General features: G+C 48.3%; 1 protein-coding gene across 4 annotated transcripts in view; it reads right to left on the reverse strand.

The window, feature by feature from the left end:
* The window catches only part of ST3GAL3 (ST3 beta-galactoside alpha-2,3-sialyltransferase 3), a 345,449-nt gene that overhangs the window by 89,066 nt on the left and 240,199 nt on the right, over nt 1-16,184 (reverse strand). For all 4 annotated transcript variants that reach the window (XM_040360921.1, XM_040360919.1, XM_040360920.1 and 1 more), the window contains one exon: nt 4,720-4,814. In XM_040360921.1, coding sequence (XP_040216855.1) covers nt 4,720-4,814 — 95 coding nt within the window. The remainder of the gene's footprint in view (nt 1-4,719; nt 4,815-16,184) is intronic.

Consider the following 16,184-nt stretch of genomic DNA (forward strand, 5'->3'; position numbering starts at 1 on the left):
ATTCTGGCACCGAATCGACAGGAGTTAATTACTACAGCTGTCACATTCCACATCTATTATCAATAGTATTTTCACACAAAACAGTGGGCAAGATTCACAAAGAGATACGACGGCGTATCTCCTGATACGCCGTCGTATCTCTGAGATCCGACGGTCGGATCTATGCGACTGATTCATAATAATCAGTTACGCATAGATCTCCCTTAGATCCGACAGGTGTAAGTGACTTAAATAAGAGGGAGGAGATGATGTACAGCCGCACTCCAATAAAGTGTAAAAAATTGTGCCTTTTATTCCAGTAAAACGAAAACTACAACAGCAAAAAAAAACTGCAAACAGTGGGGTAACAGAGCTGACGCGTTTCACATCGATGACCGATGCTTACTCATAAATAGACTTACACCGTCGGATCTTAGGCTGCAATCTTCCGCTGTCCGCTAGGTGGCGTTTCGTGTTTTACTTGCGACGAATATGCAAATGAGATACGCCGATTCAGAAACGAACGCCCGCCCGTCGCTTTTTTTTTACGTCGTTTGCGTTCGGCTTTTTCCGGCGGATAGTTACCCCTGCTATATGAGGGGTAGCTAATGTTAAGTATGGCCGTCGTTCCCGTGCCGAGTTTTGAATTTTTACGTCGTTTGCGTAAGTCGGTCGCGAATACGGATGGCCGTAATTTACGTTGACGCCGAAAACAATGACGTCCTAGCGACGTCATTTGGAGCATGCGCACTGGGAAATTTCGCCGGCGGCGCATGCGCAGTTAAATCGGCGCGGGGACGCGCCTGATTTAAATAGTACACTCCCCCTAGCTGCGGAATTTGAATTCCGCCGGGGGAGTTACGATCCGCCGGCGCAAGTTTGGAGGTAAGTGCTTTGTGAATACTGCACTAGCCTCGCAAAATTGCGCCGGCGGATCGTAAATCACATAGATTACGTGGATCTAAAGATCCTCTAATCTATGTGAATCTAGCCCAGTGTCATTAGCATACACAATGAGATATCTTAGGAGCAGACGTAATTAGCACAATAGACAACAGAATGCAATCACAGCAAGCCCCATCACTACAGCCAGGTGGACTTAATTAGCATCTCAACAGTCTATGTTACACATTGAATGAGTCACTCTATTGACCTGTTGAGATCAGAATAAACAACCTGTAATATTCCAAGATATCCTGCAATACCTGAATTATCATTAATGTCCCATCTCATGTAATCCGAGATATCATTTCTCAGTCATCCTATGCCCAAAAGGGACTCCCATTACAGTCGGGATCCGGCCACATGCCTGGACTGGCACCCAGCTCAGCCCCTCAGTAAACCGCTGAGAGCCTGAGTCGGCTGCTCCCGCTCCCTCCACAGCCCAGCGCTCCAGTGAGTGGGGGGGAGGGGGGGGGGAAGAGCAGACAGTGGTGACTGATAGTCGCGCTGAAGTCGTCTTGCAAAGTCGCACTGGAAGTCATGTTGCCCCTGTGTGAACCGGCACTGACTGTACGGACTCCCTTTATATTGTAAAGTGCTGCGTAAACGGTTTGCACTAAATAATAATCTTATAATAAAATAATATATAATAATCTTCATCATCTGTTCACCTAAAATAGGAGCTTGTACCAAGCAAAGCGCGCCGGTCTATTACCACCATTCTTGGAAGGTGACTCTAAAATAACTTGTAATGCGTTATGGAGATCTAAGAATAACCGTCTACACAACTGCACATTCCACACGCCGCCACTGTTTACTCTGATATATTTTATTACTGTAAGCGGACCCCGTGATAAGTAAATTATCCCGGCGTTAACGGCTCAGCACATCAAATTATCCAAACTTCGGATTTCTCATGAAGCCGTGATCTACGGTCCAGCGCTGTTGCGTAATTTTCAATCTGATCAACCAGATAAACACATCGCTGATTTATGTTGTGGAATGTTTTACTATCTTGCCAGATGCTCAGTTATTTAGTTGTTTAGTTATTAGCCATTTAAAAGAATTTTAAAAGCAGCGGCAAGCCGGCTAATCTCACAGATTTTGCTAATCGGACAGAAGTTCGCTGCTTTTAAAATTCAACATGTAAACATATACACGGAGTCCTGTATTTCACTATATCAACTTAAAGTGGAGTTCCACCCAGAAATGTTTTTTGGTCACAAAAAATCCCCCCCAAAAAAAAAAAATATATATAGGTAGATTCAGGTATCTATGCCTAACTTTGCGGCGGCGTAGCTTAAGGCATTTAAGCTACGCCGCTGTAAGTTAGCTAGGTAAGTAAATCGGTGGGCGTAAGGGCGCCTAATTCAAATGTGTTTGAGGGGGGCGTATGTTAATGGGGCTTGACCTTACGTTTTTTAAGTTTTTTTGCGAACTGCGCATGTGCCGGGCGCCTACATTTCCCAGTGTGCATTGCGGCTAAGTACGCTGCACAGGCCTATTGATTTTGACGTGGACGTAAACGACGTAAATCCTGATTCACAGACGACTTACACAAACAACGTAAAAAATTCAAATTTCGACGCGGGAACGGCGGCCATACTTGACATTACTATTCCAATAGGGCCTAGCTCTAACTTTACGCGGCCTATCTCTTAGGTAAACGGCGTAAAAGTACTGCGTCGGCCGGGCGTACGTTCGTGAATCGGCGTATCTACTCATTTACATATTCTACGCCGACCGCAATGGAAGCGCCACCTAGCGGCCATCCAAAATATTGCAATCTAAGATAGGACGGCGCAAGCCGTCGTATCTTAGATATGTTAAGGCGTATCTCTGTTTGAGCATACGCTTAAACATAAGTCGGCGTAGATTTTGAGTTAGGTCGGCTTATCTACTGATAAGCCGGCCTAACTCTTACTGAATCTACCTAATAGATATTTTTTTTTATACTCACCCAAAATACCTGTTGCTATGCTGAAGTCTGTAATCTGCCTCTTCCGTAACCGTGGTCCATCTTCTTCATCTTCTTCTAGTGAATGGGGCGCGCTGCTTTCTGGGAATTGTGTGTAATCCCAGTAAGGAGCCACCCATTCACAAGTCAGCGCGAGACTCGCGCCCGCGCTAATGCGGGCGCGAGTGCAGGTCCCGCGCCGCCATCCACACTAAGGGATGTGAATGGCGGCGCAGGACCTGCACCGATCGAGGGATCGAGGCATCAAGGCGAACAAGTAGGACAGGTAGGTATCATTATTAAAAAAGTCAGCAGCTACAGTGTTAAAATTTGCGGGTGGAATCCCGCTTTAAGTTTACTGTTTTTTTAGGGTTAAGGGTTAGGGGTAGGGTTAGGACTTCCCATTGAAGAATATGGCTAGGACTCAGGAATTGGAACAGGGACCTCCCCCAGAGGTCAAAGGTCAGAAGGCGGGTTCCCAGAGGTCAAAAGGTCACAGGGCGTGGCTGACCCACCCCCACCAAAGTGTACCGCCTACCCCAGCTAAGTCAGGGAATGAACAAGTCAGGGTAAGCGTGTAACTCCGATGGGTGTAACAAGATGTCTGCGTGCCTCCTTCTCAGTGTATCTTTACTGTGGTGGGTATAGCAAGATGGCGGGCGACGAAGCGTCACTTCCGTCACCAATTCTGACAGGTCGCCTAATCTGACGGAACACCCTCCCAAACACAAATGGCTGTTGGGTGCCGACTTTGTTATGGCTGTACTGTTACACACACTACAGCCATAAGCTAACAAAGGCAGCACCCAACAGCCATGTGAGCCATAGAGCACCTGCTATGAAAAATATTAATAATAATAATAATGATGATCACACAGTAGGTGGTCTGGGGACTGCACCTTCCTTCCAGGGTAGTCTGCCAGTGTCACTGTGTGCCGCTTGCCTGTGCATCGCCACCCTCTGTTGGTGTTTTGTCGAGAAGTGCACCCCCCATCGAATAGTGCCCGAGACGAACGGCGCATGCGTCGAACATCATAGAACAACCACTGGGCTGACGTAACCATGGCGCATGCGCACATCATAAGAAGTATTGCTCGATGGAAGATACCATTTAACCACTTGTGGACCCCTTCAGGCCGATATACGTCGGCAGAAGGGCACGGCTGGGCACAGGCACGTCGCCTTTAAGAGCCGAGCCGTGGGTTGCATGCGCGCTGCTGGCGGCACGCTCGCAACCTAGTCCTGAGCTCCGTGACCGCGGGACCCGATCGCCGCTGGTGTCCCGCGATCGGGTCACAGGAGCTGAAGAACAGGGAGAGGTAAGTGTAAAAAAACCTTCCCCGTGGCTTGTCACTGATTGTCTGTTCCCTGTCATAGGGAACGACGATCAGTGACGTCACACGTCCAGCCACGCCCCCCACACAGTAAAAAAAAATACACAACAGGACACACTTAACCCCTTAGTGCCCCCTAGTGGTTAACCCCTTCACTTCCATTTTCACAGTAATCAGTGCATTTTTATAGCACTTTTCGCTGTAAAAATGACAATGGTCCCAAAAATGTGTCAAAAGTGTCCGATGTGTCCGCCGTAATGTCGCTTTTACGATAAAAATCGCTGACCGCCGCCATTACTAGTAAAAAAAAATATATATATATATTAATAAAAATGCCATAAATCTATCCCCTATTTTGTAAACGCTAGAACGTTTGCGCAAACCAATCAATAAACGCTTATTGCGTTTTTTATCTGCCTACACCCTGGTAAGCAAGCAGCAGCGGGGGAGCTATTCCCGGGATCAACAAATCTGAAATGACAGGAAAACCAAATGATGTTGTCCTACCTTGTCCTTTGATTCCAAATGGAGGCACAAATTCCCTGATCTTTCCCCACTTCCTGAAAGAGTCATCGAGGAACATTGGAGCTGGTCTTGAGAACCTACAAAAAAAACAAAGCGTCATTCTGCAAGGTGTACGATTGTGTGCCAGGCCTTTCATGATCGATACGTTTATTACACATTAGAAATAGTAGTAGAAAGGGCACTTTTTCGTGCCAGGAAGGACCCAGAACAACAGCTAAAGAACTGCAGGCCTCACTTACCTAAGATCAGTGTTGACTCAAAAATAAGAAAGAGACTGGACAAAAATGGAATGCCCTTAGGCCCCCCACCCCAAAGCACCTTGCCCCCATGTTGATGGGGACAAGAGCCTCTTCCTGACAACCCTTGCCTGGTGGTTGTCGGGGTCTGCGGGAGGGGGGCTTATCGGAATCTGGAGCCCCCCTGCCTCAAAGCACCCATCCCCCCATGTTAAAGGGCTTGCGGGCTGGTATGGTTCCCTTTCCTGACATGCCAGGCTGCATGCTCGGATAAGGGTCTGGTATGGAATTCAAGCTAATTGGATGTGCAGTACCGCATTTGGCCAGAGATGCAGGGGCACCGGAGCCGAGCAGAGACATTCGGAAATACTCAGTTCCTGGGTGTTTCCGAGCCTTTTCGAGTGTTTCCCGAGGCTCTCCGGGGAACACCCACCTCTGGCCACATGCGGTATTGCATGCCATTGAAGACAATGCGGAACACATTGTTTTCGTTTGCATTGACTTCTATGGGAAAACTCGCTTTGATATGCAAGTGCTTTGGATTACGAGAATTCTCCTGGAACGGATTATGCTCGTAATCCAAGGTTCCACTGTACCTTCATATAGAGGAAGATTTACTCTATCAATGTGAAATTTGAACATCCCATGTGTAACGGGGTCACCACCATTTAAGATATTCCATTCCATCGCCCCACGACAGCTTATCTGACAGGCACGATCCATTCCATTTCCCAGAATAACCGAGACACAAGCTCTGGTTCTGGTTCCAAAATGAATGAATGCTTTTAATGGCAAAACTCAGTCTTTTTATACCGTTCACAACCAAAAAGCATGTTACAGGGACAATGAAACTCTCCACCCCCAAAACATCACACAATGGGGCTTCATACACATTCTTTTAGATAATGACATTCAGATGAGTTAATTATCCCCCAGACGTCCTGACTCCGACAATAAGCGATTCACCTGCACAATACACATTCCTATGTCAGACGTTCTGTCTCCGACAATAAGCTATTCACACCTGATCATCAATAGGCTTTTCACACCATACAGTGTCATTAGCCTCCACAATGAAAGGTCTTTCAGAAGCCAGACTCGATTAACACCTCAAAGTTAGACATCTGACCTTTACAGACTTAATTAGTACAATAGACACAAAACAGTATTAGCATCACACAATGGACAATGGAATATCTTAGGAGTCTATTGACCTGTCGTGGGTCAGCATGAAATGACCTGTAATATGTCCAGATCTCCTGCAATACATGAATTATCATTTCTCAGCCATCCTATGCCCAAAATGGGCATAGGATGACCCTAGACCCAAGAGTCATTAGTGACGCTGGCACAGGAGTACCCCACATCCTTCAAAGGTCCGGGCCATTCCGTTACACCATGTAAGTTAAATAAAGGAAAAGTACAACCACAGCACGCTTGGCTGTACTTCTGATCACAGAAATGAAGTTTGTTCTGCACTTCTGTGACCCATTTTAAGCAGACAGCTGAAGCCCGCTGTTCGCTGACGTCACAGAGCAGGTCCAGACTGAGTAAGATTGTGACAATGAAGTCGGGATCCGCTCATATGCATGGACCGCCACCAGGTTCAGCCTTTGTACACACAGGCCAGAATCTCGTCAGGAAAAAAAACGTTGGCCCAGATTCAAGAAGCTGTTGCGCGGCGCAATAGCTGTTTTGCTCCCGCGTAGCGAATGCCCCTGATTCAGGAACATCGCTACGCGGACTGCAGCCTAGGATATGACAGACATAAGTCTCCTTATGCCTTCATATCTCAGGCTGCATTCTTGCGTTGTCCGCTAGGGGGCGCGGCCATTGTGATCGGCGTATAGTATGCAAATAGCATACTACCACCGATTCACAAAAGTTGCGCGGGCCCTGCGCACACAAGGTACGGAGTTTCCGTACGGCGACTTTAGCGCAAGGTTGCTCCTGCTATAGCAGGGGCAACCAATGCTAAAGTATAGCCGCCCTTCCCGCTCGTGAAATTTAAATTTCACGTCGTTTACGTAAGTGATTCGTGAATGGCGCTGGACGCCATTCACGTTCACTTAGAAGCAAATGACGTCCTTGCGACGTCATTTGCCGCAATGCACGTCGGGAAAGTTTCCCGACGGAGCATGCGCTGTTCGCTCGGCGCGGGAGCGCGCCTAATTTAAATGATTCCCGCCCCCGGCGGGATCATTTACATTAGGCGCCCTTACGCCGGGCTATTTAGCATAGCGCCCGCGCAATTTACGGAGCTACTGCTCCGTGAATCGCGGGCATATCAAAATATTTGCGTGGGCGCAGAGCAAAACTCGTTGCCCTTTGCCCACGCAAATATTGCGCGGATCTACCTGAATCTGGCCCGTTGTTTTTCCCGACGATATTCTTGGCAAGAATCTCTTGCCGCCCGAGTGTACAGACACTCCATTCAAAAGAACCGCAGTTCTTTTGAAAGGCAAGAACGCATTGACGTCATCGCGTATGACGAGCATGCGCTCGTCACATTTGATGCCGTCGGCGCCATCTTGCTGCACCCTACTTATGCCTAGAAAGATACCGTGCATGCATCAAAGTCATTTCGAGCATGCGCGGGTTTCCACGGCGACAGGCAAGTATACACACTCTCAGGTTTCTAGGCAGGAAAACAACGAGAAAATAGATATATTTTTCTCGTCAAGATTTTAGGCAGTTTTCTCGACGAGAAACCTGAAAGCCTCGTACACACGCTCGGTATACTCGGCAAGAAAGCTCTGCCAGCAGTTTTCTTGCTGGTTCTTGCCGAGTAAACCGAGCGTGTGTACAAGGCTTTCCTGGGAGCCTTCCCCGCCCAGCGCTCCAGCGAGTGGGGGGGGGGGGCAAAGCAGAGAGCGGTGACTGACAGTCACAAGCTCCCTGCTCATGGAGACTTGAGAACAGAGTGATCGGTGGTGTTTGATCAGGGCCGATCCTAGGGTCACAGACGCCTGGGTGCAGAAATATTGCTGGCGCCCCCACATGGGCGTGGTCATCTTACTAACTCCTCCCCTTTACAAATGTTTCTATGGCTATGACTCAAACACAGAGATGCTCCCCTAAGAAGTCTTCATTAGTGTCCCCATCAGAGCCCCCCAGCAGGTGTCCCCATTAAAACCCCCCCACAGCAGGTGTCCCCATCAGAGCCCCCTCCACAGCAGGTGTCCCCATCAGAGCCCCCCACATCAGGTGTCCCCATAGATCAGTACTTGTCCAATAGATCCCTGTAGCTCAGGCGCGCTGGGAGCAGAAGCACATTACAGGGGGGGGGGGGGCATACGTGGCATCTTTGGTTACTAGGAGGGTGGTACTCGGTGAGCATTTCTGGGAGTGCACGGATGATTGGTAGCAGCTCCGGCCAACCCAGAAGCCACTCATCACACCACCTATGGGAGAAGAGCAGACACAGAGGGGGCGGGGCAGACAGGAGATTGCTCCACGCGCACAGAATTAATTAGTGGAGCCTAGTACCGGAACATGTTCCAGTACTAGGCTCCGCTGCGGTACCCAACCCGGATTCAGGGGACAGCGGGAGGTATGCGATCTTGTCAGTTGCCAGCGGAGAGAGCAAGCAGGATGGGGAACCGCAGCACCAGCTACATGCGCTCCGCCTCTGGGCACAGACAAGGAGGAGGGAGGAGATTACTTTGGAGCTTTTGCGCCCCCACCTCTGCAGCGCCTGGGTGCAGAGCACCCCGCGCACCCTGCCTAGGATCGGCCCTGTGTTTGATCGCTTGGTTCTCAGTGTTAGAGCCAACAGGGGCCAGATGCTGCATCCACCTAGGTAAGTATGATTCTGCAAAAAAAAAAAAAAAACATACTTCTCTTTTAAAAGGTTATACCATTTGCACAATTTTGCATTTTGGTACAATCCTCGTACACTGTAGACGTGAATATATGATTTCACATATTGACCATAGATGTTCTTTAATCGATGTTTGATATTTGCACATCTGGACCAAGTTCTATAGGTTGGTGAAGGTTTCTTACACATTTCTATATATGAGATATGAGTCCCCTTTACTGAGGAGCTGTAAAACTTTAAGAATTTTTCTCACAGAAGGAAGTTGGCCAAATTCTGGACAGATGTCCCTTGTGTGATGACAGTAGGGAGGTCTCAGGTCACGCTAAATGAAAGCCTCATCTACTACACTAAACCGTCTCGGGGGACACGTCTACGGGGGTTTTAGCAACTTCCACACAGTGCGTAGATCTGTCAAGTTGTCGTGCAGATAGAGAGCAGACTGTGACAAGCCAACGTCAGAACGAGGGATTGTGGGGACACGAAGCTACGTTATTCATGAGGCCGGCTGCGACTGGGAACACGGCGCACCGCTCGCAGTCCCGGGCTATTGGATGATTTGCTTTCCATGTGTAAATGTTATCCTTCCAGTGTATTTTTCCCCCCTCGGGACCCGGATCGAGATTTCACAGAAATATAATCTGATGGCGTTTCATCGCTTCTGGCAGGAGCTCAGAGCCGAACGTCCTGCATAATTCATTTCTTTATTATACTCCGTGTAACATGAACAGCCATAGATTAACTTAAGAGCAGAGTACAATGGGAGACATGCAGGAGGCAGTCACTCTACAAAGAAGATTTAGGAGCACGGTTATTATTCTCCCTTTGTGCCGGTCAGTTATGGAGGGTTATGTATGCAGCTGAATGAGACCCAACAGTGTGCGGGAGTGCTGGGTGGAGGAAGGGAGAGAGATTGGATGGTGGATGAAGATGTGGTACCCTACTGATAAAGTTGTGGAGAAGTATAAAGCAGGGTTAGGTTATAAAAAAATCTCCCAAGCTCTGAACATCTCACGGAGCTTCTGTTCAATCCATCATTGGAAAATGGAAAGAGTACGGCACAACTGCAAACCTACCAAGACATGGCCGTCCACCTAAACTGACCGGGCCGGGCAAGGAGAGCATTCATCAGAGAAGCAGTTTTCATGGTTTCTGTTGCCGTTCCTGCTCAAATTGATAAGCTGTCAGGGACTTTCTGTAGCAAGACGGAGGTGCGTGCGTCCTTGTGCACATGGGTTCCAGTCCAATGAGCTGGGCAGCGGCGTGTGTGCGTGCACATGTGCTAAGACACGCGCCAGATGTGTGGTACGTAAGGTACGCAACACCAGCTGTGAAGAGGAGACTGTCATTACCAGGCTAGAACTGTTTGCAAAGCCTGCGTGCAGAGCCCGCCAGGAGGTTGGCACTGCGCTGCGCTAAACACAGGCAGTGAGACATTGTCTCGATCTCTGCAGCCGCGCATCAGGAAATGTCTCCCTGCCTGTGATTAGCGCAGTGCAGTGCAGACTTCCTGGCGGGCTCTGCACAAGGGCTTTGCGAACACACCGGGGCTCATCCTTATTGAGAAGCCCATTTATTTATTTTTTATCCAAAACCATACTGTGAGAGGAGAACCAAGACCCCGTGGGCTTATTGGATTACAGCAGACTAGCACAGCACCAGAGAAGAAGAATAAAGACATTATCTGTATCCTAAACACGTTGCGTATCCTACGCGATGTGCGTAGCCTGATACATCTTTATTCTTTCTCCTTTGGCTTGTCTAAGCTACCAGCCTACTGTCCCTCTCTGAACATGGTGTGAACCAGCCCTGTGTCCTAGAGCACATTCCAGGAGCTTGGTCCACTAACTGCTTGGAAGGGGAGCATTTGCTTGGGATGGTTCTCAGATTACGGGCACTCAGACGTTTGCCAATGCGAATGCGCGTGGCCAATAATCTTTGCGAACATTGATGTGCCATTGCGCACGCAACACATGACAGATCCTTGGCGCCCATTGCCCTATTTAAGGCCAGCAGTCGGATCCACCAATTGCTGGATGATCTTCAGCTCCCCCGTATGTTTCTGTTTATGCTGCTATTGGAATTCCTGTTACCAACACAGTTTGCCTTTGACCAGTCTTGTCTCCATTCCTGGCTTTAACCCTTGGCTTTCTCAATTGCCTCCGCTTCTGCCTGCTGATGTGTGTATGACCTTTGGCTTGCTCTTCAGACTCTGCTGCTGCCGCCTATTTTCCAGTGTATGACCCCGGCTTACTTCTGACTCTGCTTGCTCATCTGGTACATCTGAGGGACTCCCAGTAGTACCTCCTGCTCATCCAGCCACCATCCAGCAGACAAGTCCTCATCACTCAGTTTGTCGTAGCAGGCAAACCCTGCTTCTTTGGGCATAGAACTCCCTGTCACCATCTCCACAGGTGCCCTGCACTCAGACACGTCGAAAGCCCTATCAGCACTTCGGCCTCCAACCAGGTATGCGATTTCTAGGTGGGCGGGGGGTCCTCAGCTTTGAGCAATTCATGCTGGATGTCACATACCCAACAATTAAGGACTATAAGCTGCCATCCTCTCTGTCCCTGCATCTCTGTCCGGCACTCTTGTGATGGCATTAGTCAACAACGACTTTCTCATGTAACATGGCTTCAGTCAACCACGACTATCTCGTGCAACATGGCTTCAGTCAACCACGACTATCTCGTGCAACATGGCTTCAGTCAACCACGACTTTCTCACGTAACATGGCTTCAGTCAACCACGACTATCTCATGTAACTTGGCTTCAGTCAACCACGACTATCTCATGTAACTTGGCTTCAGTCAACCACGACTATCTCATGTAACATGGCTTCAGTCAACCACGACTATCTCATGTAACATGGCTTCAGTCAACCACAATTATCTTGTGTAACATGGCATCAGAAAAACACAGCTATCTTATGTAACATGGCATCAGCCAACCACAACTATCTCATGTAACATGGCATCAGCCAAACACAACTATCTCATGTAACATGGCATCAGCCAACCATGACTATCTTGCGTAACATGGCATCAGTCAACCACAACTATCTCATGTAACATGGCATCAGCCAACCATGACTATCTTGTGTAACATGGCATCAGTCAACCACGACTATCTCATGTAACATGGCTTCAGTCAACCACGACTATCTCATGTAACATGGTTTCAGTCAACCACAATTATCTTGTGTAACATGGCATCAGAAAAACACAGCTATCTTATGTAACATGGCATCAGCCAACCACGACTATCTTGTGTAACATGGCATCAGCCAAACACGACTACCTCGTGTAACATGGCTTTAGTCAACCATGACTATCTCGTGTAACATGGCATCAGCCAACAATAACTATCTTGTGTAACATGGCATCAGCCATGCACGACTATCTCGTGTAACGTGGCATCAGCCAAACACGACTATCTTATGTAACATGGCATCAGGCAAGTAGGACTATCATGTGTAAAATGACATCAGTCAACCACAACTATCTTGTGTAACATGACATCAGTCAAGTACAACTATATCATGTAACATGAAATCAGTCACACGCGACTATCTTGTGTAACGTGGCATCAGTCAAGTACGATCATCTCATGTAACGTGGCATTAGTCACACACGACTATCTCGTGTGACATGGCATCAGTTAAAATCAACTATCCCTTGTAACATGGCATCAGTCAAGTACAACTATCTTATGTAACATGGAATTGGTCAAACATGACCATCTTGTGTAACATGGCATCAGTCAAGCACGACTATCTCATGTAACATGACATCGGTCAATCAAAACCATCTCACGTAGTATGGCAACAAAACACAACAGTCTCTTGTAACATCATATCAGTCAATCACAACCATCTCTTGTAGTACGACAATTTAAAAAAAACAAGTTTTGGCGAAAAAGAAAAAAAAAAAAAGGGGAGAATTTTTCGCTATAGGCTGCAGACATTTCACTTTGATGAATTTCATAACATCTCTTATCGTTCGGACATCTTCCCTCCAGAGACCCCACGTTGGCCAGCAGGGCTCTGGGCATTCCCACGGATCACCTCCCTTTTACTTATCGAGGGCCCATCTGCAGCTGTGCGGTGTTTGTACCTCGTTCTGCACATCTGCGGAGGGGAAGCAGACACGATCCAGAGTACAAACACATCCAGACATCGCCGCTTAAAAGATTTTTTGGCGCTGTCCTCGCTTCTTTTTTGATTTCTGCCAAGATTTTTGGCAGCGATAGCCTGAGCAATGCGATGGGCTATTAGTGTTATTTTATTGAGCAGTTGCGATAGATCTTATCATCAGGAACCTCGGGAGATAGTCACAGCTTGCCGGGAGTGTGGACGAGGCCCCACTCCAGATGTGTGGAGTTCCATCAAAACATTGAGAGAATGCATTTATTTAAAGGAGACGTCAGCCCTATCTGAATGCGTTTACTTGATGTACTGCGTATCAAACAATTGTCCTGTTTTTTTCCTTTGCAAGGCTTGGTTGACACTTGTGCATGTGACGAAGTGAGCACACGTGTGGTTTCAGAGCATTTCCATGTAGGGCAGCTCATTAATTTCAAAGGACGGCCCTATGCGCGAGGAACGGGTCAAAGAACGTGCACTCCTGGGATGGTCAAGGTGGGTTTCCTGATGGTGACATGCTTGTTTAATGTGTGCTGAAAGGGCCACATGTTGTCACCATGGCTGCTGCTCAGTGGATCACTCCGATGCACATTCCCAGGGCCGCCATCAGGAATTTTGGGAGCAGAGAACCCGGGGGGGGGGGGGTTGTGCTGCTGCCACAAGTTGAGAAGCAGGGGGGGCGGCGTCACAATTTAAAAATGGGGGGGGCCATCGCAAACCAAGAAGCTGGGGGGGCTACCGCCGCAAATTAAGATGGGGGGGATGCCATCTGGGGACCACCGGGCCCCTTAGAGGTCAAGGAGGCTTTGGGTGCTGACGAACAATAGAAAAAGTGTGATGCCATTCGGGGCCCTGTGGACCACCGGATCCCTTAGAAGTCGGGGGGGGGGGGGGCTTTGGGTGCTGATGAAAAAAAAGGGGGAGATGCCATCCGGGCCCCTTACAGGTGTACTGCCTGTACCCCCCTGATGGCGGCCCTGCACATTCCAGACCACAGATTATCCTGGGTTCCTACCTGTGGCTTGATATAGATATATGTAAATAAAGGCGGCATTCATATGTATATCATGCCCCTTTGCAGTGAAGAGATGATGTGCTGTGACCTCTAGCAACTAATCAGTAAGCCGTAATGTGTGCTGTAACCTCTAGCAACCAGTCAGTAAGTGGTAATGATATGCTGTAACCTCTGGCAACCAATCGCAATCACTGCCTGATCTGATACAGTAAACTGATTTTAAGTCTAGCTGATATTTATTGCATGTCTCGGAGCAGGGGGCGTGCATCACGGCGATCGTTGTTGCAGGGTGTCAGTCTGACACCCCGCAACACCGATCTAGGTAAAGAGTCTCCGACGGAGACTGATCACAATGTAAACAGGAAAAGTCGGTAGTCTGTCAGACGCGAGTAGAGGAGAGCCGATCGGCTGCTCCTCTGACAGGGGGTGTTTGCGCTGATCGATTATCAGCGCAGCCCCCCCGAGGATGCCCACACTAGACCACCAGGGATGCCACTAGAGCACCAGGGATGCCCACCACAGGTATGCCACCCTAGACCACCAGGGATGACAATCACAAATAATGGATGCCAATCAGTGCCCACAATGGGCATCACTAATTGGCAGGCATTATTGTTTGGCACTGATTGGCATCCATTAGTACAACACATACATTAGTGCCACCTATCAGTGCCCATCTATGCCCATCCGTGCCACCTATCAGTGCCCATCCATGCCGCCTATCAGTGCCCATCCATGCCGCCTATCCGTGCCCATCCTTGTCGCCTATCCGTGCCCAAATGTTCGGTCATTTAAAAAAAAAAAATGCAGAAAATAAAAATCCCAGAGGTGATCAAATACCACCAAAAGAAAGCTCTATTTGTGGGAGCAAAATGATAAGAATGTAGTTTGGGTGCAGAGTGGCCCGACCGCGCAATTGTCATTCAAAGTGCAACAGCGCTGAAAGCTGAAAATTGGTCTGGGCAGGAAGGTGTATAAGTGCCCCCCGGTATGGAAGGGGTTAAAGACAGCCCTGTGGGTGAATGTTGCCGTTTGCCTGGCTGCAAATACTAGTGGATAAAAGAACTTGGGACAAAATCAACGGCCCTTGCGGGAGGGGGGGGGTGTTTGAGCTCTGCACTATAAAGAACATGGGAAAACCTCTGTGTACTACATATGCCCATCTGTCTGCCTTATCTGGACTTCCTTCACCAGGCCGATCTCTCCCGTGCCCGGGACTGGCACACGTTCTGCTATACATTCTAAGAGATGTCACTTTACATTGGTATGTTGAGTAGTATATGGATTGGAAGGGGACCAAGTTTGTGGCACCCGTGTTGCAGGCAGGTCTTATCTGCATTATATAGTGGCGGGAGGTCAGAAGACTTCCATATAATGGGCCGTTGATGGATATATTTAGTTACAAGGAGCAATCCTGAGGTCAGAGGCAGCCGTATATCACAGCCAGTCAATGTAATTAGTGACCAGAAGCACGTAGACCTGCCACACGTTACAAAGCTCAGGCTGATGAAGTATCTGCACAGGATTCACATTACTCCTTATCTAGTCTCTTGGAACAAGCGAGAGAGAACCGATAAATGTGCGCCAGCTGCCCGATCCTCCATCTGAAGATATAAGGTGACTTCTCAGAAACAAATCCCAGCTACTGTGCTGGATTATTACTAAGCCAACGGCAGGCAGGGATGGACTGGCCATCGAGTGAGTGAGTTACTTGTATAGCGCTACAAATGCGAACTGAATCGCCTCAAGGCGCTTGGCATCCATTTTCCTTCAGTTTGACCCTCAGAATAGATGGGTCTTTCATTTTTTCTGAAGGCCAGGATATTTGTTGGTAAAGCGTTCCATAGTCGAGGTCCTTGAACTGAAAAACGGCGTTCTCCTTTGGTCTTATATCGGGCTTTGGGAATTTGTAATAATTTTTGGTTAGTTGATCTGAGAACTCGATTTGGGTTTTGTTGCTTTATTTTCTCACTTAAATAGAGGGGCGCGCTTCCGTGTACACATTTGTGCGTTAGGCATAAGGCCTTGAAAGTGACCCGGTCCTTTATGGGCAGCCAATGGAGGGATCTCAGGGACGGGGTGATTGGTTTCCCAGGGTTTTTTCCCTGTTACCAGTCAAGCTGCCATGTTTTGGATGATTTGGAGCCGGGCGAGTTGGTACTTTGGGAGTTAGGGTTAGGGTTCGGGTTAGGGACTTTGGAAGTCCGAGGTAGAGGGCATTTGCATAAT

This window comes from Rana temporaria, chromosome 7, assembly GCF_905171775.1.
Source record: "Rana temporaria chromosome 7, aRanTem1.1, whole genome shotgun sequence".
NCBI classification, from domain to species: Eukaryota; Metazoa; Chordata; class Amphibia; order Anura; family Ranidae; genus Rana; species Rana temporaria.